This window comes from Pithys albifrons, chromosome 3 (genome assembly GCF_047495875.1).
Source record: "Pithys albifrons albifrons isolate INPA30051 chromosome 3, PitAlb_v1, whole genome shotgun sequence".
Taxonomy (NCBI): Eukaryota; Metazoa; Chordata; class Aves; order Passeriformes; family Thamnophilidae; genus Pithys; species Pithys albifrons.
In genome coordinates, this window is record NC_092460.1 from 35,341,127 (window position 1) to 35,367,137 (window position 26,011).

At 41.7% G+C, this 26,011-nt stretch overlaps 1 protein-coding gene across 2 annotated transcripts in view; it reads right to left on the reverse strand.

Annotated features, from left to right (window-relative positions):
• AEBP2 (AE binding protein 2) overlaps nucleotides 1–24,837 on the reverse strand; it is a 45,691-nt gene extending 20,854 nt beyond the window's left edge. For both annotated transcript variants that reach the window (XM_071551356.1, XM_071551355.1), the window contains exons 1-3: nucleotides 24,110–24,837; nucleotides 5,982–6,189; nucleotides 2,774–2,881 (exon numbers count right to left, since the gene is read on the reverse strand). In XM_071551356.1, the coding sequence (XP_071407457.1) occupies nucleotides 2,774–2,881; nucleotides 5,982–6,189; nucleotides 24,110–24,777 (984 nt within the window). In that variant the 5' untranslated portion in view covers nucleotides 24,778–24,837. The remainder of the gene's footprint in view (nucleotides 1–2,773; nucleotides 2,882–5,981; nucleotides 6,190–24,109) is intronic.
• Between the last annotated feature and the right edge of the window lie 1,174 nt (nucleotides 24,838–26,011).

Below are 26,011 nucleotides of genomic sequence, written 5' to 3' on the forward strand. Positions count from 1 at the left end.
CAAAATTAGGTAATTAAACCCAAAATGTCCAACTACGTAAAATGAGTCCACTTGCAAGCAAAGGAGTGACTAGCCAGGGATATATCCTTCAACAGATCAGTTCTAATGCCAGAGTCTGAGACAGCAGCCAACTGCTTTTCAACTTGAGAAAATACTTTTGTCTCTTATTTTCACTAGAAATACATGAATATATGGACCTGTCATATGTTTATTACTCTCTTCTGTTCATTACATGATTGGAGTGTACTTTTACCCCTACAAAATTAATTTTTCCATATTCTCACTTTCCAAGCTAATATTGTTTTTCTTTAAAACATCCTGAACAGCAGCTCTTCAGATAACAGCATAGAACTATACTATTACCACAACTGCCTTTTACAGCTTTCCTCAAAATTCCTAACATTAATTTATTTTTTTTAAATAAAACACTGAACAAATAGGTGTTTTCTGCAAGTTTTCTCAAATGACATATTATTTCCTTCTATGCCAGGACTCAAGTATATTCTCATGAGGCAACTGAAGGTTCATTTGCAATTTAGGTTTTGGGAGATATTTTGCCTGCAGTAATCAAGAACAAGAGGTCCTTAAATCAACTATTAATTGAAAAAAAACTTGGCTTCCTGTAAAAAGTGAGCAATTAAGATTTGTGAGAACAGCTAAATGCAAAAGGAAACATTTGCTCCATTTTTGATTGACTGGCACAAAACAATTAATAAAGGCTGTTCTTGGAATGATCAAGATTAATATCCAAGACTTCAAGTGTTTTTTTGTATCAGAGAGTAGATTTCAAAAGTTAGTGAAAGAAAAGAAGCAAGTGAGGAAAGGGGGCTTGTTAATTAATGAGTTGCCATCACAGACATTTACGTACTTGGCTACCTCACGTGAGCCCTGAAGCCTGAACTCAGCATAAATGACAAGGGAACAAAAGATGTTATACAAAATTCTACTCAGATCACAATTACTCTCCACGCAAAGCTCCCAGAAACAGATTGAGAAATACAGGGATAAAAGATATAGGGACTAAAGACAACAGTAGGAAAAAATGCTGAAGTTACACACATTGAGTCCTGAGGATTAACTACTGCAATCCTTGCCTGCTTTGTCTCTCCCTTGGTGTGACCAGAAAGTACAGAAAATCAGCTGGTGAAACGAGGTATTTAACACAGGACTATCATTATTAGAATTAGTGTCAATTGTAGGGCTCGAGCTGTAACCAGGCTACCTGAAAAACCAGGTTACCAACTTGGCCAGGTAACCCTGACAGATTCAAAAGTCCCTCTGGTGTTTCTGAGCTATGTCCACCTCTTCAATCCAACAGCTCTAAAATTGAGTTCCTTTCTTTATTTACACCAAATAAGAACACAAATTGACCTATCAAAAGAGTTTCATTCAAGACCAAAGCTTGCCACTACACTTTGAGGTATATAAAATATTTAATTTCAAAAATGAGAAAACTCAAGGTTTTCTCTGGTAACTGGTGGCTGCTTTTCTCTTTTTTTTTTATTCAGGGATTAGCACTTAAGATCAAGATCTGTTCCTGTAACAATCATATCTGCAAACTTTCAGGGATCTGTGCTCCTTATGCTGTGCTTCTAAGAGCATGTTGATCTTACTCCTTCGAACAAAGGGTAGAAACACCTTGAAAACAATTTTCCTGTTGTTATTCACTGAGTCAGAATCTTAAGACTAAAGTACACAGTTTGGTATGGAAAAAAGTGTGACCTTTAGTAAAAATAACCCTTTTTCACAAGCACTGAAATGTATCATTTTCACTTTCTAGGTTTTAAGCTTAGTTTTGTTTTCTGTCATAACTAGTTAAAACCTATAGAAAAAGTAACTTCTGGAAGACACCACTGTAACAGAAAAGTATTTTAAGTAATAGAGCTACCTTAAAATAAATTTTTTTTAAAAGCATAAGATGTTACCTGAGGGGAAAGAGAGAAGAGAAAGTGGAGAAACAGTGACTAAAACTTCGTGGTATAGGGGGTGGGTGAGAAGGAGGCATAAAACGCTACCTAAATTAAAAAAAAAACAAACCTAGTTCATTTCCATATCCTACATGGAAGGACAACTTCAGTCTGAAGTAGTGTGGGTGGGACTTACCATCAAATGATCCAGGACTGACAGCTATGAACTGCCCCAACTGTATCCATAAGAGGATGAAGCAACTCATTAATAACGGATTGGTGGATATGGGAATGATAAACACTACTATACCTAGAATTGCAGGTACAGATTAGGGGGAGAAAGAAAGAGAAAGTTAGAAAATACTGTGCAGGAAATACAGTCAGCTCATTGGTCCTGCATTCCTGACTTCCTTATTATTTTCAGAGAAGTTCACTAAATAATCACCTGACAGCATTTCAACTGAATTTAACAAAACCAGCTCTTACTTAAGCACAGAATGGGCACCATCAGCCACGATCCAAACTTTAACATGGAAGTGTGAAGTACGACACAAAATATCTCAGCATTGGAGTGTAAGCAGCTCAACTGGAAATTCACAAAACACCTGAACTTTAGCACTACTTAGTTCTACACTCCCCTGCCATTCATAGATTAAAAGGAACAGGGATAGAGAAGCAGTAGCAGTATCTTCACCTGTTTCCATAAAAGAACAGGACCTTAGGGCACTATTATTGCAGAGATGAAGGCTCAGCTCACTGGATGCTTTTTAAGAAATCCTCCTGTAATGGATGTATCAATTGTATCAGGAAAAATAAACAAAATTGCTCTTAAAATAAGAGCTGTTGTATCTCACAATGAACCTTACCTTGAAAGGTTTGTCCCCACTGTGTGTCAGCATATGCCTCTGCAACCAGCTTTGACTTGTTGAAGGTGTATTATATACTTTGCAACCTTTCCACAAGCAAACAAACACCTGATAGAGTAAAAATGTGGTAAGTTCACAAAAGTCAAAGAAAACAGTACATATAAAGTCAGACTAGCAAGGAAGACTGTTTTCACAATATTTCACAATACATCAAAGAACTTTGAAAAATAACCATTTATTTTGGATCACAGTTCTCACATCTCACCAAAGAAAAAACAATTATAACCACAAGTATTCAATAAAAACAAATCACTGCAATAAAATATCTAAACACAGATGCTCCTGCAGATAAACACAATTGAGAGACACAGGGGCCACTGTGAAGAGTTTGTGTTTGTACTCAGCATCTGTATCCACCAGATACTGAGACAGAACATTTTTAAATGAAAAGTTTACATTTTTGGTAGTAGCCATAAAAATGAAATTATTTACTTTCATAAGCAATTGATAATTTCATTATTTGAGCATGAAAAAGTAAAAACTCTTAAATACAATACAGTTGTTCATCTACCAGAGTTGAGTTTTGTGTGATGGAATACCAGATACCTCTAGTTAGAACCTTATATTCAATTCCTGGTGAACAAAGTTACCATTTCTCATAGGATTCAAACTGCATGGGTGTTTTGTGATTCCAGTGTATAGACCAGTCACATGCACAATACTCCATTAACAGGAGCAGAACTTACTCATGCTGCTTTTCTCTCTCCTCTCATTGTGTTTATCTATAACGGAGGGAATAAAAAAGCTCAATGAACTTGCCTTTCATTAGAATTTCCTCAACAGGTCTGTGTGTGAAGGGAGGTAAAGCCCTAATTTGTCACAGCAAAATACAGTCCCCAGAAACAGCACTGTTCACAATACAGTTTTTCAGAACTGCAGGAAACTAATTGGATTTGAGTTTCTTGTTCTCTTTTGAAGAATAAAACCCCTCAGTCTTCCAAAGATTGTATTTTCAAAACAAAAGAGCAGCCACAGGAGTGCTACGTACTTGCTGTACAGCCCAGCTTTACTACTCCAAAGCTGGAAAACCCTGACTGTCTGTATGACTGAGCCAGACCTACTGACACAAGGCCCAAGCCCCCGAACCTTTGATGTCTGCCACTCCTCACTTCTGAGATCCCCCAAAGCACCAGAGTTGGAATTCCCAAGACCCCTGGCTCTGTAACAGCTCCATAACTGTGCCAGTATTTCCATCAGCAGTTGCAGACTGCAGGCCCCTTGGCAAAGTGTGCTCCTGGGAAGCCACAGACTGTGGAAATGCAAAGCCTCCGAAATACAAGGACTTGGTTTTGCAGCAACCCATCAGAAGTTCCGACAAGGCTTATTGGGAGCCCCTGTTAAAAGGTTGAATCCAAAACATTTCTGAAAAAAATCTTCTGGGAGTAAAACTATTTTGTCAGAAAGTTTCCTGGGCTTTTCATGGATGAATCTAGTTTGGACTGAATCCATTGTCTCGGTATTTAACTCGAAAATATACATTTTACCATACAAGGATGTTTGTCACATTCCTTTCTGTTCTCCATATGAAATTACTAATCCCCCCTTTCTTTAAATTTAGAGTCACTGTAGTTAAGTAATGTATGAAATTCAATCAAAGCCACAAGAATACAATTTCTAACACACTTAAAACACCTCACCAGCAGGTGGCAGACAAATCCCTGAAACAAACCCGCCAGGATCCATCCCTCTTCCACAGCTTCCAGTTGGAACTTTCCAAAAAAGTAAAACCATCTCCAGTAGGAGGATTATAAGTGTGAACTGAACACAACAGTTGTTAGACACTTTGTGCTTCCAACAGCCTTCTCTTCCAAAAAGACAAATACTGGTTAACCTTTCCTATATAAAATTATCCTCAAATATTGTTACATGAAGTGTAAGTGACCAGAAACACAATACAAACACAAAAACCCAAACCAAAACCTGAAAAATCTTCCAGTCCCTTTTTAAGAAATGTAAAGGGGTCAGGGATGTGAAAATTAAGATTCCCAGAGACGCAGTTATATGAAATCCCACAGGATACCAACACATCTCATCCATTTAATTATTTAATCCAAAATTCAATAACACTTTTATAAACCTACAAAGAACTCAGACATCATCTCATGAGTGGCTAAAAAGTCGATTCTGCTTAGAGCTTGGACTGAAAAAAGCTACCAAATGTGAAGCTGGAAGCTTCAGCCATACCAAAAAACAATCAGAGTCCCAGCTGTCAGTGACATACTTACAGTAATGCAAATTAGCATTTTATTTGTCTTTTTACTCAAGATAAAGTGTAATGACTTAACATTTTCCTTCTGAGCAAACGGCAAGACAGAAAGTCAAAGATAATGACTATTCTAGTTTAAGAACTAATATTACCTTCCTCAGAAATTGAAGAGCTGAAATATACAGCACCTTAAGCAGGCAGATTGTTTGTGTTTGATGTAAAGGTAGTTTACATGATATATTCCAAGCATCAAAGGTAATTTGGGAGGTTGGGGAGGGGCAGGTAGTTAAGTACAGAGCTGAAATTCCTCTTCTGGAAGATGTTTTGAAACATTAAAATTGAGACCAATTATCATCTGACCAGGGATTAGACTGAAATTTAGATGTTTATATATGCACCTCAATATATAAAAAAAATTAATTACATGCAATTATACTGAAGGTAAACTTGCCATGAATATTACACAAAGAGCTGTTCTGGAAAGACTTTGTACTCTTGAGTCAGTCTAACATCTTCCCTATTATACATTCTGGATGTATTTTACCCCTATGAGACTCCATTTGTAACAGCAGTTAAGATGTGACTTCACCTGAGTTCACATGCAGCAACACGTACACTAATAGCTTTAAGAAAGTACAAGCACTTAAAGATATTTACCAGCAGCTTCGGGATGTTGAGAAGTTCCCACTATCAAAAACTTGAGAGTCTCAAATCATTAAAAAGAACTTACTACACTCCTGAAGTTAGGCATTCAATCAAAAACACAAACAACAAATCAAGTGAACTATGCAAAGGACAACAGCTGAAGACAAACAGCAGACTGCTTAAGGCCCAACCTCAGTTGCCACTGCTCAGAAACTGGTTTGTTAAAACACACAATTTGCTGCTATCATTCAAGAGCGAAATACTGGCAAACAAGGAAGAGGAGAAAGGAACACCAACCCCTCCTCGCTGCCCATCCACGTGTATGGAGCGAATGTGATCTGCCAGGTCCGGGCTGGAGCTGAAGCAGGCGTGGCAGTGATCCCAGCAACAGTTATAGGCAATGCTTTTTGCAGAGGAGGCAGGAACTCCTTGTCCATTCATCATAACCGGAGTGGAACGGCCACTGGAAATTGTGCTGTCCACGTCCATAATAGTGCTGCTTATACTGCAGGACAAAACAGAAACAAAACCGAACCAAAGTTGGTATTTGGTGCATGTTAACAGGACAAATAAGAACTACAGATCTTTTGTTTCAGATATACCTAGACAGGTTGAAAAAAAAATCTTAAACAAACTTATTATTTATTGTAGTCCATCACTTTAATTACAATAAATGTACAGTTAGAAAACAGCTTCTCTTACTCAACAGTGTGACTTCTGGACACTGGATACAAAAGGGAGGAATGGAAAATTCTCCCATTCACTGGCTTGTCAGAAAATCAGCTCTTACGAGATTAACAAATACTTTTAAAGCTACATTCAACTGCCATTTCTTATTTTTATTTCTCAGGAGAGAAGACACAGAAATAAGATCAAAAAAGGGCATGCTGGGTCAGACCAGAGGTATATTCAGCCCAGCATTCCCCATCAGCACTGGATCCTTAGAAAGAACACAATGTTGAAGTTTAACATACTCCCAACTGCCCCAGCATAGTGTCTATCACATGCATTGCCGAAATTAAATAGGTTTTGTTTCATTTTTTTAAACTTTGCAGAGAAGCCAGAGGCAGCAAAGGGATTCTGTGGCCAGCAGGGGCCATTTTCATTAGCCCTCCTGCTCTCCACTTTGGCTGACACAGAGACAACCATCAAACAGATCAGAAAAAGGTTGCAGAGAGTGTGCTCTTTCCATATATAAGCAAAAAGCTTGGAGACAGATGTTCTTCCTCATTAAACAGCTACTGATACAGCTTTTTCTTTTTTATCTTGGTAACCTGTTCAGTGCCTTTCAGGACCTTTACATTTTGTCTTCCACAAAACCTCAGCATTACAGAGCAGCTCATCTTTAGCAGGACCTCAAAAGACCAGGTGGTCAAATCTGCTTAAACAGGAGCAAGAGAGATCAGACTTGCTTGTGGTCTTATCCAGTGGAGTTGGTAATGAGTGTTTTCAAGGGCTGGAATTTCTGCCACCTTTCTGAACAATTTTCTCTATGTCTGACTAATGTTGTGCAGGAGGGAGAAAACTTCCCAACAGCTCATCAGAATTTCCAGTGTTGCAACTTCTGTCTGTTGTCTCTCATCCTTGGCAGCTGCAAAGCTGAGATGACTCTGCCTCCTCCCCTGTTAAACCTCCCCATCAGACCACTGCACACAGCCATGACCCCACTCTCCCAACCCTAAAACTAAAGAAACCCAGTCTCTCCATGTATTGTGTTTGCTCCAGCATCCCAACCACCTTGGAGACCCTCCACCAGACCCTCACCAGTATGTGAGTAACTGGGATGAGTCCCAGTAATCCAGACACAGCCTTAATGGTGCCAAGTAGAGTTAAGAATCACCTCCCTTGACCATACAGATACACTCTTGCTAATGCAGCCCACTGTGCAGCAGTAATTTTTTTCATAAATGTCTCTACTTGTTCTTCCAAGCAAAGTGCAAGGAAAAAAAAATCTAATTACGTTACTTTTTAAAAAAAGAAAATAGCAATCTCCTATTCAGATCTACATAATATTTATAATTTTCTATCACTTATCATATCCTTTTATCCCCCCCAACTCTTGCACATAATTTCTGTGTTAAACCATTCTGCTTTTATGGTATAGGTTCTGCTCCATGTTTTGATCATCACTATTTACATATCCACTATTGTTCTACTACACATTCTGAGATGGATGAAAGAAAAACTGTACTGTTATTCAAAGTTAGAAGATATAATTGGCACGTCTGCTCTTTTGCTCTGGAAGTCTCTACTAGTGATTTCTCAAATTACCTGTATCTTTTTTAATCACTACTGTGCTAGCAATATTTTTCTGTGACAGCTTTTGAAATCATCACAGATATTTGCCTTTTTTAAATTTCCCCTTCACACTCACCATGTGGATTCTACTGTGTTTTTCAATAAAAAAGTCTCACCTTAGAGAAAATACCAGATTCTCTTTAGCAATGCCTTCCAGTTAAGCTTTAATTTTAACAACCCTGATTAATTTGGTTTCATGAGCAAACTTATTTGATACCAGCACTCATGAAAATGATAAATCCCATATCTCAAGGGCAGACCACTTAAAAATCTTCTTCCAACACCTATTATTAAAACTGACCAATTATTCTTAGCTCTTTGTTTTCCAAGTTAAAAAGAAAGCTTTAGAGACCTTTTAAACAGGCTTTTCACTTTAGTGAGAGTATTATCAAATACGTATTTCCTAAATGCTACACAAATACCACGTGCCTTTTTCTCCACCTCATCCCACAATTCCAAAAAACTAACGAACAAAACCAAACCAAACAAAACAACAACAACAAAAAAAACCAAAAAAACACAAGAAAAAATCTAACCATTTAGAAGACACAGCTTCTACCCATGAGAGTCCCATGGGCTACTTGCTGCTACACAGCATTTAGACATGTGCCCACCATTTTTATTTTCTTCCCTTTTCTACACCCTGAACACACACAGCTTTCCATTGCCCCTTCTCAGGCCTCTCTTCCCTACCAACTAGTCTTGATTCCTTTCAGGACACACAGTCTCCCAATCTGTGGTTAGCAAGTAAAGAAATGGCAGCCAACAGAAGCCCATAGATATGGGTTTGGGTGTCTCATATTACTGCCTTTCCCAAACAGCTTAAAAAACATTCAACTAGCCCTGAGCTGAAGCCACCAGCCCCAAGAGCACGAGCAGCCACCAACCACAGCTACTGCTCTCAGCATTTCAGGATCCCTGCACGAAATTATCAGAAGCTTTGAGTGCAAAACGTGTTGGAAGCAGTTTTTCCACCATGCCAGGCTCACAAGAGATGCAACTACAGGACTGACGTCTCCTCCTTACTCAGCTGATGCCTCAGCCGAAAATTACCCCCAAAAATAAAATCTGTAAAACTGCACTGTGAAAGCCAAAAGTTCACCAAAAGGATGACAGAGAAGCAGAATAATTAAATATTGAATAGCTAACTGTGACACACACACAAACACCACTCCCAGTTTAACCTATTCCAATAGAGTTCTCTCAAAATTAGCACTTTGGAAGTAGTTCTGGGCACACACAAACCAGCACACAGTGAGACCACTTCTGTCATGGACAGGGATGTCACACGATCAGTGTTCCCTACAGGAAGTTGCTTAGCCAAAAATGGCAAAGCACAACAGACACAACACCCCTGCAACAGCTGCCTCAGACCAGCTCAGGTGGGTAAGTAACTCTGCCTTTCACAGCTGAAAGGTGCCAAAGTGCAGCTTTAAACTTTCAGTAGGAGTTCAAACTTCCAAGTTATTTACAGTCAGTACAAGTTTCCACACTCATAAACAGCATCAGTCCCATTCCCACACACCCCACAGACCTCTGGCTGAGACAATGCACAGTGTTGGTGACCACAAGGACAGACTGTAAGGGGGGGGTGTTCACCACAGTCCTCTCAAGGGTTCACAGGTTTTACAGTCCGGTCTCAAGCAGGAAAGCAGTGAGAAAACCCCGAGCAAGTTCTGTGCAAGAATTTCAGGGCAGAGAGAAGTGTGTGCTCACGGAGGGGTGTGAGGTTTCCCCAGTTTACAGGCATGAAATCTCCTTAATTCCTCTGAGATGAAAAAACCTCAAATTGAGAAACCATAGAATGAGAGTTTATTTACAGTGCAAATACAATGCAACAAATCTTGAAACAAAATCACAGGTTTCTAATTTTATAGCTTAAGAAATACAAATACTAAAGCTTTGGGGTTTCTTTTTTTATATCCTTTCCTACCTGTAGAAAATTACTCTTGGTTTTGGTGAAAAGTATGTAAAAGTCAATTAGTAATCCTGATCCATCAAATGCTATCCTGCTAAGTCGGGTTATTAATGGCATGAGAAACCCGTAACACTTAGAAAGCTGATTTATTTGTAACAGTTTAAATGTTTGCTGGGTTTGGTTTCAATAGCCCAAGTGTTTGCTAAGGGCTGACAGATTAGAGCTGTACACACGATTATCAAAATTCTGTATCAGAGGAACTAGAATCAAAGTAGAATGTTCATAACATTTAAGCCAAGTAGTGGCATACAGAATTTCTGGTCAATTGAGGATGAAGTGCTACATTGGACTATGTTTCTATAATCTATTTAAGATCCTGCCTAAACAGGGAGAAAAAATATAACTCAAATCCCATTCAGGGATAACAGTTCAGTATTTTATTTAAGACAGAATGTCCTCCTTTCTTCTAGTTTGAAGACCTCTGTGTAGAACATGAAGAACATGAATGAATATCGCTGTAACAGGACCTGCTAGAGAAACAGCTGAACTGCTTATAGAACAAATAGCCAGGAGTCACACAAGAGACCACTGTGTTGGGATGGTTCACTTTAGATAGACTGCCAAAATGCAAGAAATTCAGTGCCCTGACACTTTCCTTCTCTAGAAACAACCCATTACATAAAAATGCAAAAAAAAAAATTTTGTTTCCTCTTCCAGAACTGTATTTCAGGGGATCAGACACCTCTCAGTGCTGAGAGCCCAGAACAGATTTCTGTTTTGCTCAGCGACTTCGGTCACCCACGAAAGAGGCAAAGGCTGCAAGGCCAGTCTGTGAAACAGCAGTGCCTTGCACAGCTCATGTGTGTGCAGTTTCTCTGGTCTTTCATACACTGAGGAAATATCAGAAAGCTTTTCAGAGAAAAGTCTGCAGTATATATAGCATCAAAGACACTGCCTTGGGAGGCCTCTTGACCTGCCATTTTGAGATGAAGCAGAAAGATAAGTTTTATAGTCAGAGCTGTGGCTGTGCTGGGTCTCTGAGGGCTGAAATGCCACACTGTGTGTGCTGGAGTGGCTGATTCACCCCCTCGTTCCATGTGATTTCAGAAAGGGTGTGAGGGTAAGACACACAAGCAAACAAGATGTGTGCACAAACTCCACCATCTTAACTACTCCACTTGAGACTTTCCCTGACCAGAAGACTGAAAGCATCAACTCAGCCCAAGAAGGGCTAGACTACAGGAACAGTGTCTGTATCTTTCAATCTATGAATGGCAATTTTCAGTTCAATCTTGGGTTGATACAAGAGGGAAAAGTTCCTTAACAAAGAGAAGGTAGTGATGGAAATTATGTCCTTCTGCTTTCTCATCTGAAACCCACAAAGTCTATAAATGGGAAAGTGATAATGTGCATCAAAGAGGAGAAAACAAAACAAAGTCAGAAAAACACAGACACCCTCTGACAAACTACTGGCAAATAAAACAAAGAAAATCTGAAGACTGGTAAAAATGAAGACACTGAAACCAATTTTTAGATAAGTTAAAGCCAGTTTTTCTGCCTCTTTCTAAGCCCTATTCTGGCAGCTGGGAGATCTGTTTAAATCCTGACGGCCACTATCAAAGCAGAATGACACGAGCAGCACTGAAGCGCTTGTGGCATCCCCCACTGCAGTGACAGACAGGTCGGGGTTTGCTCCCAAGCTGTAAGCAGGCTCAGCCCCATTGTAATGGATCCACAGACCATGGCCTGATGAAGAACATCAGACATTTCAGTTTCAGAGAGTTCAGCTCAGGGGTCATCCCAAACAATAGAGCATCAAAAACAGTCACTGCTGGAGAGAGCCTGCATACACAATAGCAGTTTTTAAGAAGCACCATTCAAAAGACTGACTAATTACTAAAATTTAAAACTGTTACAGCAAGCACAACACAGTCCTCGAGCTTATGCTGTCCCTGTTTTCATCCTAATTTGAGCACCTGAATCAACTTGAAGTAGAAATCACAGCCCTAGAAGCAAGAGCTGACTGCCTTTCTGAAAACCCTCACTAACCCCACACCTCATTTCACCAAGTCTGCAAACACTGGCAGTGTTTGCCAAACTCAGCAAGGTAGAACTGAAAACACAGAATCTTCTCAGAAGGGTCAGACTACAAATTTTCCCTCCTACAAATTTTCCCTCTACCAACAGATCAACAGCTTTGAAATAATTCTGACATTTAAAGTGGTTCACTAAGGGAAAACACCCAAGCCTAAAAGGAGGAATCATTACCTCACAGACACTGTTTCAGGTCTTATTTTTACCTGTACTTATTCACCTGTGGCTAGAAATAACACATCTTCATTATCAAGATGATTAAGAAGTTTTTTTTAGCACCACTTTCATGTTAAAAGATTAGTACCTGCACAATCTACATGTGCATGTGAAGCAAATACATCTACTTACTTAGATTTAGTTCAAACTCTTATTTAAAAACAATCCTGAAACAAACAATAATAGCTAAAAACTTGTAAGAACTTGCCAGTCTTTTTCACTTTATAGAAAACATAAAAAGTTTTTCAAGTTTTTTACTTTAACTTCTGGATTATTGTATTCCTTTAAGGATTTGAACAAGACTAAGCCACTGTTGGAATTGTGTCAATATGGATATTTCTATAAGGAATGAGGGAAATCCAAATTATTCCAAATTTAAAATGAACAGATTTTACACTACACATTCTACCATGTGCAGATCTGGGCATTAATTTTTGTGTACAGTTAAATGTGAATGAAAATACAACAAGCCTGTGATTTAATGCATTAAATAAAATGGTATATTGTACACCATTCCTGACACACACTTGGCTCTCCAAGGAGATCATTTTCCTCACTACTGCAAGTAATCCCTAATACTGAATTTAATGAATGAAATCCCCAAAATTTTTTCTTTCCCTTTATTTTTTTTTGTTATCTTTCAGAACAACAGACACTAACAGTCTATCAACAAAAAATAAAAGAACAGCAACATGATTTCATTTTTATTTTCCACGAATTCCCATTAGCAACTGTCCACTTGAAGCAACAGCAGAGCCAGGCACTGAACACATGCACAAAAGCCCAATCAATTTGCTATTATACTTTTAATGTCTGCTAAACATACTCCCTGCAGACCTTTACTGAGGCAACCTCCCCTCAGGCAAAACTCAGCCCGAACAGATGGGCCTTATTCGTGCCCTCGAGGGTCAACAAGCACCACTTCAGTCCTATCAACAGGAGCTCAGCTCAGGGTTACGGCACTGACGAGCTCCCAGTCCCCACATGTTCAGCTCGGGAGGAACCAGAGGACCAGCTGAATTTAGCTCACACCAAGGGAAATGATTGTGACAGATCCTAGAAGGAATAATCTCATCTTACAAAGCATCAAATTAAAAACGAGCAGGAATTTCAGGGAACACACCTTGCAGGGCAGCTAAACCTAACAACCAGTCAAGCTGCACACCGCACCCCTCCGAGTTTCAAGAACAGTTTCCTCTGAATACACAATGACAATCCAGTCAGAACCAAATACTACAAACCCCACTGGGAGTAAGTAAACATCTTAAGGATTAACAAACAAACAAATAAAAATAATACCCGAATAGTTTCTTTCTATTTTGCTAGTCAGTGACCCCATGGAGCTTCAGCAACCTTGCTCCAATCCACGTGAGGGAAACTTAAAGAAAAACTAACTGTAACACTCAGATAAAACAACCTCAGAATAATGAACACTATGAGTGACAGTCACATCTTACAGTAACTTCAAGAGTTTAAACACAGAAATCAATAGAAAAGCTTTTTCCACCTGGAAAATCAAATCATAACTAGAGACTAATCCCAAAGGAAAAGAAACACCACCAAATACAGTCATTGAATTACATATACCAAGTCAAAACAGAAGCATGGAAATTTAAAAAAAAAAGATCATAATTACATGCCTAGAGAGACCCTCCAGAACTTCATCATTTCACTTCCCAAGGAAAACTCCAGAGTGAAAACGAAAACTTCATGAGTTTCCCCATTGCTCTATTCCTTTCCGAAACAGGGAGTAGGAAACTGGTGTTCAGCTCTGGCCAGTGGAAAAGCTCCATGAAAACAAAAGCTCAACAGTTTTACAGCTTTTTGATGCCACCAAATTAAAAGATTTACACTCACTACTTGTTAATGCAATCAATGGTCAAACAAAGATAAATTTCCACAAAGCTTGAAAAAGATCCAATTATCAATATGGAGCTCCCATCACTGACAGGAAGCTCCTTCACCTGCCCTGGGAGTTTCATTTATCTTTTCTTTACTATCATTTTAAACAGGGGAGCTACAGCTAAAAGAGATTAATAATAGAAATTGCTCTACTGTCTCCTAAATGGAAGGAGGGGATGAATAAATTCCTGTGTTTCTGTAGGAAGGTTTAACTCCTGCAGACCTTCAGTGAGTGTTGAGCAAACTTTAATGCCACCTCTTTAGGAAGTTCCTGTGACAGCACCTGCATCAGGGCACCAGGATGCCACAAAATGCAGGGCTCAGAGCAACCACACACAGGTGTCCAAGCAGACTGAAATTAATCTTTGCTTTACACTCTCCAAACAATCCTGCCAATTTAAATGAGAGATTAAAACAGATCCTGAGAAACAGAGTTCACAAAACATGAGCAACCACCGTGAGCCAGTAACAGAGCAGAAAAGTCTGAGACTTGCCTGATCTCTTTTAGTTCCTCTGCCCATCTTTTGTAAATTTGGTATTTTATGATGCATCTCTATTGGTGACATAGTAACTCCTGCTACTAAATTTCAGTGGTTTATCAACCTAATTCCCCAAATCATTTACGTTTCACAAGTGAAATAGTTTGCCTTATTTTAATGGATGTAGTTTGGCTGTGGTATGGAAATGCCACAACGCTTTAAAGCTCTCAGTTTCTTTTCATCTAACCAGCAACCAACCCAGAGAGAATCTTCAAAGCAGACAGAAAATAACTTTAGCAACCTGCATTTCTAAGGGTTTCTGGGTTTGTTTGGTAGGTTTGGGGTTTTTTTTTAATATTTTCCTGGGAAAAAACACTCTTTAATTTAAACAGAAAGTATCCAAAATAATTTCACGACTGCTGACAATCAGTTTCTGAATTCAGGAAAACTTAGAACCAGTCAGAAAAAAAACAGCACACACAGATAAATCACCACCAAAACGAACCCAGAACAAAACCAGATTGTGGAACACTAAATGGCTGCCAAAGAGAACATTAATTCATGTGGCAACAAGAAATTGAGACTACCTGGAGGAAAAGAAGCCAGAACTATGTGAAGTCAAAGTCCACCACCATGTTCTGGACAGTCCCCTCTGTTCACATCTGCTCCTGCACTGACACCCACAAACACCCCCAGAGCAGATGGACACCACCACGGACTCTGCTTTTCAGAGGCAAGGCAGGCAAAATAGGACAGGCAAAAACTCTGTCAGACCAGTTACTTTGTGAACACGTGTGAGAATCAACCTCCAGGTAAGAGGCACTCAACTAAAAGGTTAAGAGAGATGGAAAAGGAAAACAGCCATGTTTGGTGGGCTAACACTGTCCAGAAGCAACTTTAGGCCCTTGATACAATTAATAAGTAAAAGCAACATGAAAGCAACTTTATACATCAAGAAAATAGACCATGATTTGTGACTGCAGGGAGTACCCACTCACTTGGAAGCACTTGGGCTTCTCAATCAGTTATGCTTTTTTTTTTTTAAATCAAACTTATCAAATCTACGCTTTACACAGATAAAATTACTTTACCAAAAGCATCTCAAAATGAACAAGACTCAAAAAGCATTCATAAATCGATCTTGTTTTTAAAAACAAGACTGCAAAACTCTTTATTAATGTATATATTGCTATATGACTACTAAGAAACCAACACAGTGGAAAATAAAGCAGTCAAGGGAGAGAAATTTACGCTGCCTGACAAGTGGTAACACACAAAAACTTGTTTTGAAATTCTTTTTGAAGCAGCAGCTTATTTTAGAGTAAAGCTCCGTCCAGCTAAAGAATACCTAGAAAAGGGAACAACACTGATAACACTTCAGACTGATACCATTAAACCAAGGAAGACAAGAAAGCTCTTTGAGACAGAGAAATCCAAGGAACTTAAAATAACAAACATGAACAGGAAACAAAACAAAACTACGAAAGTGTGTTTTGATTCACCACCTCTAGACCTTTTTCCACTCTCCTGGATCACTTATTTCGATTATTTAGGTTGGTGGCCCTCAAACATGTGGGCTCATCACATTTACACAACACACACTCAGGTTATCACAGCATTTGTAGCACACAGAGGAACAGGCAGCACAATAAAGAAACTTGGAATGGCAAAGTATCTGAAGAGCAGTGAGAAAACAGAGCAGCCTAAACATGCACGGCTTGAGATATGACAGCACAAAGATGACATCTGAAAAAGGGTTACACAAATCAAGAAACTGTAAGAGATTCTGCCCTAAAGAGACAAATAAAACTGGCTTTCATTTCTGGGAACCACATTATCTTTAACTTCATCATCTCCCTGAAAAGTCAAGGAACAGTAACAAGGGGTTCATAATTCTCACTTTTACTTATAAAAGATTATGTTCACTAGCACAGCTTAAGAAAAGCAGAGAAGAAACACATTCAGTCATTAAAGAACCAGCAGAAACAGTTTACTTTTTTAGGAGTGTTTCCCATTCTGAGCACCACAATCAATATGAAGTAGCCCAATCAGCACTGGAAGGGAACTGGCTCCAGGTGTGGTTCAAGGAAATTTTTCCCTCTGTAACTATAACCCTCCCTCTTCTCCCAGATACTTTCCCTCATTCCCAGAACACAGAAAACCTGCGGAAAACAAAACAACCAAAGGAAGATGCAAAACTCACAGAGGAGACCTAGAAAACCCCTACAGTTTTAGTTATCATCATAACACAAATAAAACTGCTAGAACAGCACTAGGAAACCACTTGGACATCAGCTCAGACAGCATCTATAAAGCAGCAGCTTTGCCCATTTATAATCCAGTGAATAGTTGCTACTTCAAGTATTAACCAGGCATCAAAAGCAGAGAAGCAGCGAAGTAAAACTCCACTAATTGGCTCAATTCAGAATGGAAAGGTCATAAATTAAGGTTCCATTCCTGTTCTGCTGGACACTTAATTAACTTCTATTTGTACCAATTGTCAAATTCATAACCTGGCACGCAAGTCAGCACAAGGGACTCTGCTTAAAGACATTGCAAACGTAGTTTTATTTCAAAAATTTACATTTCTCTCCTTACTCCGTATATATTGCCAATAAATCCTTTGCACCTTTAAGCTGTTTTTTCATTTGGAATCCTATAAACAATAACCCATAATGACCAAAATAAAGATTTTACTGCAATTTTACACCTAAAACAAGAATGGCACAGGCTCAAAGGACACACCCAGATGGGCAGAGCCCTTCCCAAATCTTCGTTCACAAAGCCTGGCCATGATGATGCCGACAGGGGAACCAGTAACTTGTACAAGGTGCTGTGTGGAACAACATTAGGGCAAGATGCTTTATGTTATTATTTAGGCATATTTAATAAATTATATTACCACTATACATGTTTTTTTACAAGTCTCTCAGTTCAGACAATTAGGTGCAGTTTTTTCCCTCTGACCTTACATAAGCTCTTTGAATCGCACCCCTCCCCTGCAGTGCAGGGGGATGACAACAGGACTTTCAAGATCATAATAAATCTCTTGCTTTCATCTCACTGCCAAATATCTTGGCATACACCTTAAGTAACCTGCTATTAAAGAAAGTATCCATCAAACATTAGCAACTGAAGTCCAGTAACATTTATTTAAGAACTTAAACTCTAGCATAAAGAAAATTAGATATGGGAAAAGAAATGCCAGTCCTTTTTCCTTTTGCACTTTACCATCGTTAAGGGAAAAAAGTACACCAGTAATGCAAGTCAAAGGCTTCAAATTTTCCCCAATTATTTGTTGTTTCTTAATGCTGCAAAACCACAATGTGACAATTGTAATCACTATCTCAGCTTATTACAAACCCAATGATAAATAGGAAGCAAACACGGAATACTTTTATTTCATTTTCTAAAACAAATTTATTTGAACACGTTCATATTATAAGTGAAAAACTCTGGACAGAATGAATATAAAGTTGTAAAAAGGATCCAGTTATATGGACAGATAACCAAAGAAACCTCTACCTCAAAAAAATCTTCAAAAAACTACCTCTTTTGTGTTGCTGCCACTGTATTTTTTAAACAGCAACTGCGAGAGTGGATAAAACTCATTGTTAATACAAAGAAGTTCCTTACCCTCTTCTGTTCCTGACCCCTGCACAAGTTAACTGGAGATTACATTCCCACCTGTTTCAAGGATTCCCTGCAATTACTTGGCTACTTTACAGGAGGGACCAATTTTGCACTTCCCTTGGGTTAAGTTCTCCTTTTCTCCTCAGGCTATTAGACATACCTCATTCCCCATCCTAACAAAAGTTTTCTGTGTGTTCCTCACATCATCCCCTTGCCAGAAAACTCTATTCCCACCTCAGCAGCTCCATCTGCTCCCTTCTAATCCATGGACTCACCTTCCCACCCAGAAACACGGGCTGCTCTGCAGCTCCCCAGAGCAACAGGTCCAAGGTGCCTTTCCCTATACTGTGCTGCCCTCCATGCTCCTCATTTCCCCCCCACTATTCTCCAGCCAGGCAAGGGGAGTCCAAAAAATATATAAATATATTAAAGGTACTGGAAAGCTGTGGAAAGATCTGAGTAGGAGTGATAGAGTAGGACATTTCCACTGCATCATCCAAAAGAGTTCATTTTATCTCTGACCAGCTCCAGGAACACACAATGTCCCATCTCTGCCAAACAGCTGCTCAGGCTGCACTTAACACCCTGTTTAACTTCTCTGAAAAGTGAAAAACAGGGCAAAAAAAAAGAAGAAAAAAAGCAAAAATACGCAGTTTTTTCCACTACTGCCTAGGAAATTCCCTGAAAAAAACACCAATCAAACCTTCTATTTAGCAGTTACCAGACTTAATGATGTCACAAACTTACACAAAGTGCACACAGACCAGAGTGGATGTTCAAATCCAGCAAGAAAGCAAAACCATTTCTCTCTTAACACTGAACAGAAAAATGTTTTTCTCAAATTCTATGAAGTATATTTACATCTTACTACAATAACTATAACAGCTCATTACACCAAGCTCTTTCATCTAGTTCACAAAAAGACCTCATGTTACCCACTCCATTATACCAACCAACAGCTTTAGCAACAAACATACTCTCCATACAAAATATCTGGGCTGTTTTGTCTTCCCATCAAAAGCCATTTTCTCCAGAATGGCCTGAACGTAACCATTACAGAAACAAGGGGGTTATTTTGCAATTTGAAGCAAATAACTACAGCAATAAATGCAGTTAGAAATACTGAAAATGTAATTTCCAGCACAATTTTGGAAACCTGGGTAAAGTTCTACATAGCTCCCTCTGACACGTCAATATTACACACAGTCAAAAACAAATTAATTAACAACTTAACCACCTTGCCCTAAGTGCTAATGTATGACTGTTCACTTCCTGGATAGGAACAAGTGAGCCTGTGCATCACAGCGAGGCCTGAAGCACCTTTTAATCCGGCCACATGGACATACCAAGCACACACACCTATTAGGACCACGTGCCTTCCTGACTGTATTACAAATTCAGTATTCTGCCTTCATAAACATCACTCACACAACTCACACACCACTGCTGAGCTAGTTTTGAAGATTCTTCACTGTTAAGACTTCAAAAGCTAGATAAAAACTGCAATTAAAACTTTAAACAACTACTGTTTTAAAATCAGCTACATCTTAAAGGATGGGAAGGCCTCCATTTTAAATGAGAGTTAAAAGATTCAGACTAGATCCTGCATTTTTTTTACGTCTGGATTTCTTATTTTTCAGCTTTCTGGTTTCACACAGCCCCACCTCACTCAGCAAAATGAACAAACCTGACAATCTGAAGCTCAAAAAGGTTTATTACTGAAAAACATTCCTGAAATGTCTGTTTTCAAAACTGCTCATCTATTAAGTATGAACAGAATAATGATATTTCTAGAACTCTTCTGCAAGTCTAATGTGGTTAAGACAATATTACTCAAGGCAAATTTTAGTTGAGTATTCCTTGAGTCAGTCCCCCAATAACTGGTACTGTTGATGAGTAACAATAAACGTGACACACCAGCCCTCCAAAAAAACTCACGAACAAAAAAAAAGAAAATAAAGCCTTAACAAGTTACATGAAAATGGCCACTCTGTGACAAAGATGGGCATTAATTAGTGCTGTGCTTGAGGGAAAGATCACTGCACTACACAGGTCCAAACACAACCTGTTACACTTGGCCTACCAGCAAATCAATCACCACTTAGGTATCAGTCAGCAAAACAGAGATACCTGCAGGTAAAACATTCTGTTTCTGTGCTCCTTGCCCAGTCAGTAAGAGGAGGGAGCAAAGGATAAACTGTTAAGAATGGTAAAGATTATGTAAGAACAGAAAACGAAGGGTAACTTCTAGGTGACAGTACAAAGACACAAGACAAATGCACAAGGGTGAACAAAAAAACCCTTTATACAGCTTTGCTACTTGTATTTCTGATCAACAACTTTTTAAAATGGCAAGATCTATCATGTGTTCTAAATCAAACAAAATCTGATGGTAACACTATTTCACATTTAAATATACTTCCATAACAAACCTTCCAGAAAACAATATTTAAATTACTTCAGTAAGCTAAATGTTTATAAGAAAATAACACATCAGTGAGCTGCAGCCCCTGTATTCAGAGCAGCTGATTTGTACCCAAATTGATGCATCTGCGTAGGTCCAGCTTCCGTACCTGTGGCTCTCTGTGTTTATAGTTAACTGACGCATTATTTTTTCTTTTAAAGTCCTATCAGATGTTTCTCAGCTCGGCACTAAGACCAGCAGTTCCAGAGGACCCTGGAGGGACACATCGATCCTTTCGGCACGTCTCAAATTAGAGAAAGGCACAAGAAAAGGACCAGCATTCACACGCTGATAACGGTCTTTGTTCTAACTAAATCCAGAGGATAACTAGGCTCGAACGCAGACCAGTCCTAGACAAACTTCTGCACAGCACTGGGAACTCAGCACAATTCCCAGGAACAAACCCTGAATGACTATGGATCAGCGAGGTACCTCCCAGTCCTGGAGCGACTGCACTGAACTCTCCCACTGAGCTGAAAATACCACCTGGTTATTTGTATCACTCTGGGTTTGCTTTTTTGTTTCTAGATTTTTGGGGGAGGGAAGAAACCATGTTTTAAAAAAGCTTGTTTGTATGGAAATGGAACATTAAAATTCACCCTAAATTTCAGGGTAGTCACCATTATATTTGTTTCTTGTGTTGTTATAAACACTTACACATTTCCCACAGTAATGCCCCAAATTATTTATTCCATTAGCAGATACTCTCAAAATACATTAAAATGTTAACAACAGAAGTTGCTGTACAGTTGTTACATTTTGATCATACGAAAGATTTTCCTCTTCAGCTGTTTTATTTGTATTTTATATTTGATACCATTAAGTCGAAAATCAGAGATAAGACATTGTGGAGAATGATAAAGAACATACACAGGGAAATGAAAATTTGATCACTCATGGAATTCAGGCCCTCTTACCACACCCTCTTATTCATTCAAATTTTCTAAAGAAGAAACAAGAAAAAAATCCCAGGCCGAGGGGCATGATCTGAGTGTTCCCAAACCTGCCTACAGCAGGAGAGTCTTTACCAAGCACACTCCTCCACCGGCTCCCTCTCGCCAAACTCACGGACTGCAAAGTCAAACGGGTTAAGTTGCATCTCTTTCCTTTTCTCCCTCTTTCCTCCTCCAGGAAATCTTACTCTACAACACTAAGACTGGAGACACCACCTTCCTCAGGACTTCAGAGACACAGGTAGTCAGCAAAGGTCATGACGTACAGGACACTGAACTATTTCATATAAAATGTCACTTATGAGATAAACGATCATTCTCTTAATAGTTACAGAACTTACATGTTAATTCAGAGGTGACCAACTCAGCCAGTGATTAAGTCTTTCAGGATTTCAATAATTACCATAATCCTGTACCTCCAGCTTCAAGACTAAACTGTTCCCAGCTCTTCCCTGGTATTCCACCACCCCAACTCACACACTCCTTGGCTGTTCAGCACATCTCCCACCTTGTGCACCACTGTCTGACCATCTGAAAGGCACAGGATTGTGCTGTGCTCCCTTCCAAGCAGCAGCAATCACTCGGATCACTATGTCAAGCAAGTGACTTGCTGGACTACACGTGACAAAAATAATAAAGTTTTCTAACACGCTGCAGCTCAGAGTGCACACCAAATGAAATTGTCCATCCCCAGGAATAACAAACGGCACCCCTGGCATTGCTCTTGTCCTACCAACTCAACCAGCAGGCTTGGAAATTACAGCACAAAATGCTCCTCCAGCACCCCAAGTTTTCATCCTAGCAGCTCAAGATAAAACTTTGCAAAAATTAAAAACCAGGTGCAGTCCTTATTTAAACCACTAAACACAAAGAGTTCCACTCCTGCAACCGAGTCCGTACCGATGGTGCAGGGAAGGAGGAACAACGGGCACACACACGGATTTTACCGTGTGACTACAGCAAGAGAACCACGAGAACAATGACAGAGAAAGAAAGTAGCACACCAGTTCAGGAGTGCGCAAGGGATAATGACACTCCTTCCAGAAAACCCCTGCGAGTTATTTCTGTTATTTCGTCAACCTACCAACTGTAACATACTTGGATAAGATCGGGGTTAGATTCAGACTTTAATTCTACAAAAAACAAGAAACTACCACCTTAAAACGCCTATATGTACCTGTTCTTTTTCCAGAAGTCTACTCCCATACTTATTCCATTTCACACAAAATCTGAAATTTTGAAAAAAACAAACTCAACCAACAAACAAATCCCAACACTCACATCCCCTTTCCATCTTGCACAAGTTTGGAAGAAAGAAAATGTGGTTTCTACAAGTCCCAAAAGTCAGATGGAAACCAAAGAACTGAGGGGTTTTTGTCTTCTTAAGGCTTTTAGGTCAATTACGTGATTTTGGGGAACTGACTCACAAGGGGTTTGGTTGGCTGGTTTTAAGCCTCGAGGTCAGATCTAATAATGCCCCACTTCTGAAATACGGGTATTTGTATAGTTACACAGATTTTGATCTAACATATATTCAAAGTAAGTTTCTGGACCAAACCACATAATTCTTCACACTTAACAATGAAATTATCTTAAGGAAGTACAAACAAAGCTGTAATTGTTACTTAAATGTAACTCTACCAGGGCAGTCGGATTTTTTTTTTTTGCTAAACAAACGGGAAAAAGTTACAAGTTTCTTAAACAGCACTGTAAGACTGTTTTTATGTCCACTTTCCATTCTATTTTCAGGTTTTCAATTAAACTGTTGCACTGAAGACCTAAGAAAGCTACTACATAAGCCACATGCTTTGAGATGCTTGACTTGGGAGGCTGAAACAGACCTGAAAGGCAGAATATCCAACCACGTGTGAGAATTCGGTTGTGCCTTTCCACGGCAATCTAAGCTAAAATCTGGGTAAAATCAGACATGTAGCTTTAACATACAGAACCACAAGAACGAATCTTTCCATTTACTGTTACAGAACTCACCCAAAGATGACTTTGAGCTTCCATAGCCTCACTTAGTACTGTGCATAATTATTACTTGTGCACACGTAATACAGAAAGGCTGGTCTCTTTTTTATTTTAGCAAACTAGATTTTTTTCCCCCGTTATGCTTTCAGAGGTGCCCACTAAAGCTTTCTGCCTCTAGAGCAGAGACCCTGTTGCAGGCACAGGTAGAGCCGCATCCACGGATGCGTCTCCGGTTCTGAAGCCTCAGTACACCCCACCTGCGCAAGGCACAGCCCCGAGGAACCCCGAAAGCACCATGTGAGAAATATCCGCAGCTCCCGAGGGAGGCGAGGGCCGCTCGGGGTTCGGAGTGTTCGGGGCAGCGCCCCCTCCTCCGCGGGGCCGGGCCGGGAGCTGCGGGCGGGGAGCGGGGCGGGGGCCCGGCACAAGTTGGCCGGAGAGACCTGTGGCTGCCGTGACACCCCCGCGGCCGGGGAAGGGCGCCGGGCACTGACCTGTCCTCCGAGTCCATGCGGCTGAGCGGCTCCCCGTCCGAGGACATCTCCAGGCTGCCCCGCCGCCCGCCCGACGTGGCGCTGCCGCAGCTGCTGCCGCCGCCCGTGCCGGGGCCGGTGCCGTATCCCTCGTCGCCGCCGCTGGACACGCTGCTGGAGCTGGAGCCGCCGCCGCCGCGGCCCGGCCCGTCCTCCTGGCTGCCCCGGGGGCCCTTGGGCTCCTCCTTGGCGTCGGCCTCGCTGCCGCCGCCGGGGCTCGGCGAGCGGGTCTCGTCGCTGCAGCAGCCGCTGCTCGTGCTGCTGCTGCTGCTGCCCACCAGGCTGCTCTCCTCCTCCTCGCCGCCCTCCTCCTCCTCCTCCTCCTCTTCCTCCTCCTCCTCGTCCTCGTCCTCCCCGTCCCCGGCCTGGCTGGCGCTCTCCGGGCTCGGCTCCGACATGCTCTCCGCCTCGCCGTTCAGCAGCAGCAGCGGCTCCGGCTCTGCCGCGGCCGACGACGAAGGCGGCGGCGAGGACGAGGACGCAGCCCGGCCGGCGGCCGCCACTTGCACTTCCACCGCAGCCGCCACCGCCGCCGCCTCCGCCTCCTCCCCGTCCTGGCCGGCGGGCGCCGCCTGCCCGGGAAGGCGCCGCTGAGGCTCCGCCATGTCGCAGCACCGAGCGGCCGCCATGGCGCCTGCCAGTCGCTGCGCGCGCGGGGCCGCCGCGGGCGGGTGGGCGGGGGGGGTGTGCGCGAGCGCGAGCGCGGGCGGGGGCGTGTGCGCGCGCGGCCCCGTGCGCGCCCCCGCGCCGCGCCGGTGCGCGCGCCCGCGGACCCCCTCGCGCACCCGCACGGCCGCGCGGGGCAGGGGAGGGGCGGGGCCCGGCTCGTGCCGCCGGCGCCGCACGCGCTACGGAGCGCGCCCGGGGACAAACCGCGCGCGCAGGGCGGCGGGAGCCCGGCTGGAACTGCCGGGGATCCTGGTTTGAATCTTCCGGGCAAACTGGCTGGAATCCCCAGGGATCTTGGTTTGAATCCTCCGGGCATCCCGGCGGGATTCCCGAGGGATCCTAGTTTAAATCCCCCAGGAATTCCGGCGTGAATCCCCCGGGGATCCCCCCAGCGCCCCGCGGGAATCGCGTCCTGACTTCTGGAAGCGGCCGGGGCAGGGATGAAGCTCTCCCGGACCCGCTCTGGGACAAACTCCCCCAGTTTCCCACGGCGGGACATCAGCATTCCCGGCTGGAATTCCCGGGATCCGGGCCGGCTCGGTCGCTCAGGGCTGCCAGAGCGGCCGGGAGCATCCCCATGGAACCGCCCGAGCCCGGCATGGAGCGGGGGAAGGGGACGCGGCGTCCCGGGAAGCGCTGCAGGGTCCCAGTGTGGGACTGCCCGGGGGGAATGAGTGGCCAAGGGACGGGCACAAAAGAGGCAGGAAAAGGGTCTTTGCGAGAAAAGGGAGGAGAGGGAAGGAACTGGACAAACTGGCCCCAAACATCCCCGGCAGCGCAGGGGCTCGCTGGGTACGGCAAAGGCAGCGAGACCAAAGGGGAATGCGAAATATTCACAGAGTCGTGGAATGGTTTGGGTTGGAAGGGACCTCAAAGATCATCCAGTTCCAACCCCAGCCATGGGCAGGGACACGTCCCACTGGACCGGGTTACTCAGAGCCCACCCAGTCTGGCCTTGGACACTCCAAGGATGGGGCAGCCACAACTTCTCTGGGCACAGTAAAGAATTTCTTACTGCACTGAAACGAAACCATAGAGTTTAATGTGCTAAAATTGTGGAAATTTGTTTGGTTTTTTTTTTCTATTGAACCTGAACTCAGTTTTGGAGATACACACAGGGTTAGTACAGTTGCTGAGTTGGGAACTGCCATCTGAAAAGGAAAAAACATCGGTGTATGTGTAGAAGGTGAAAGG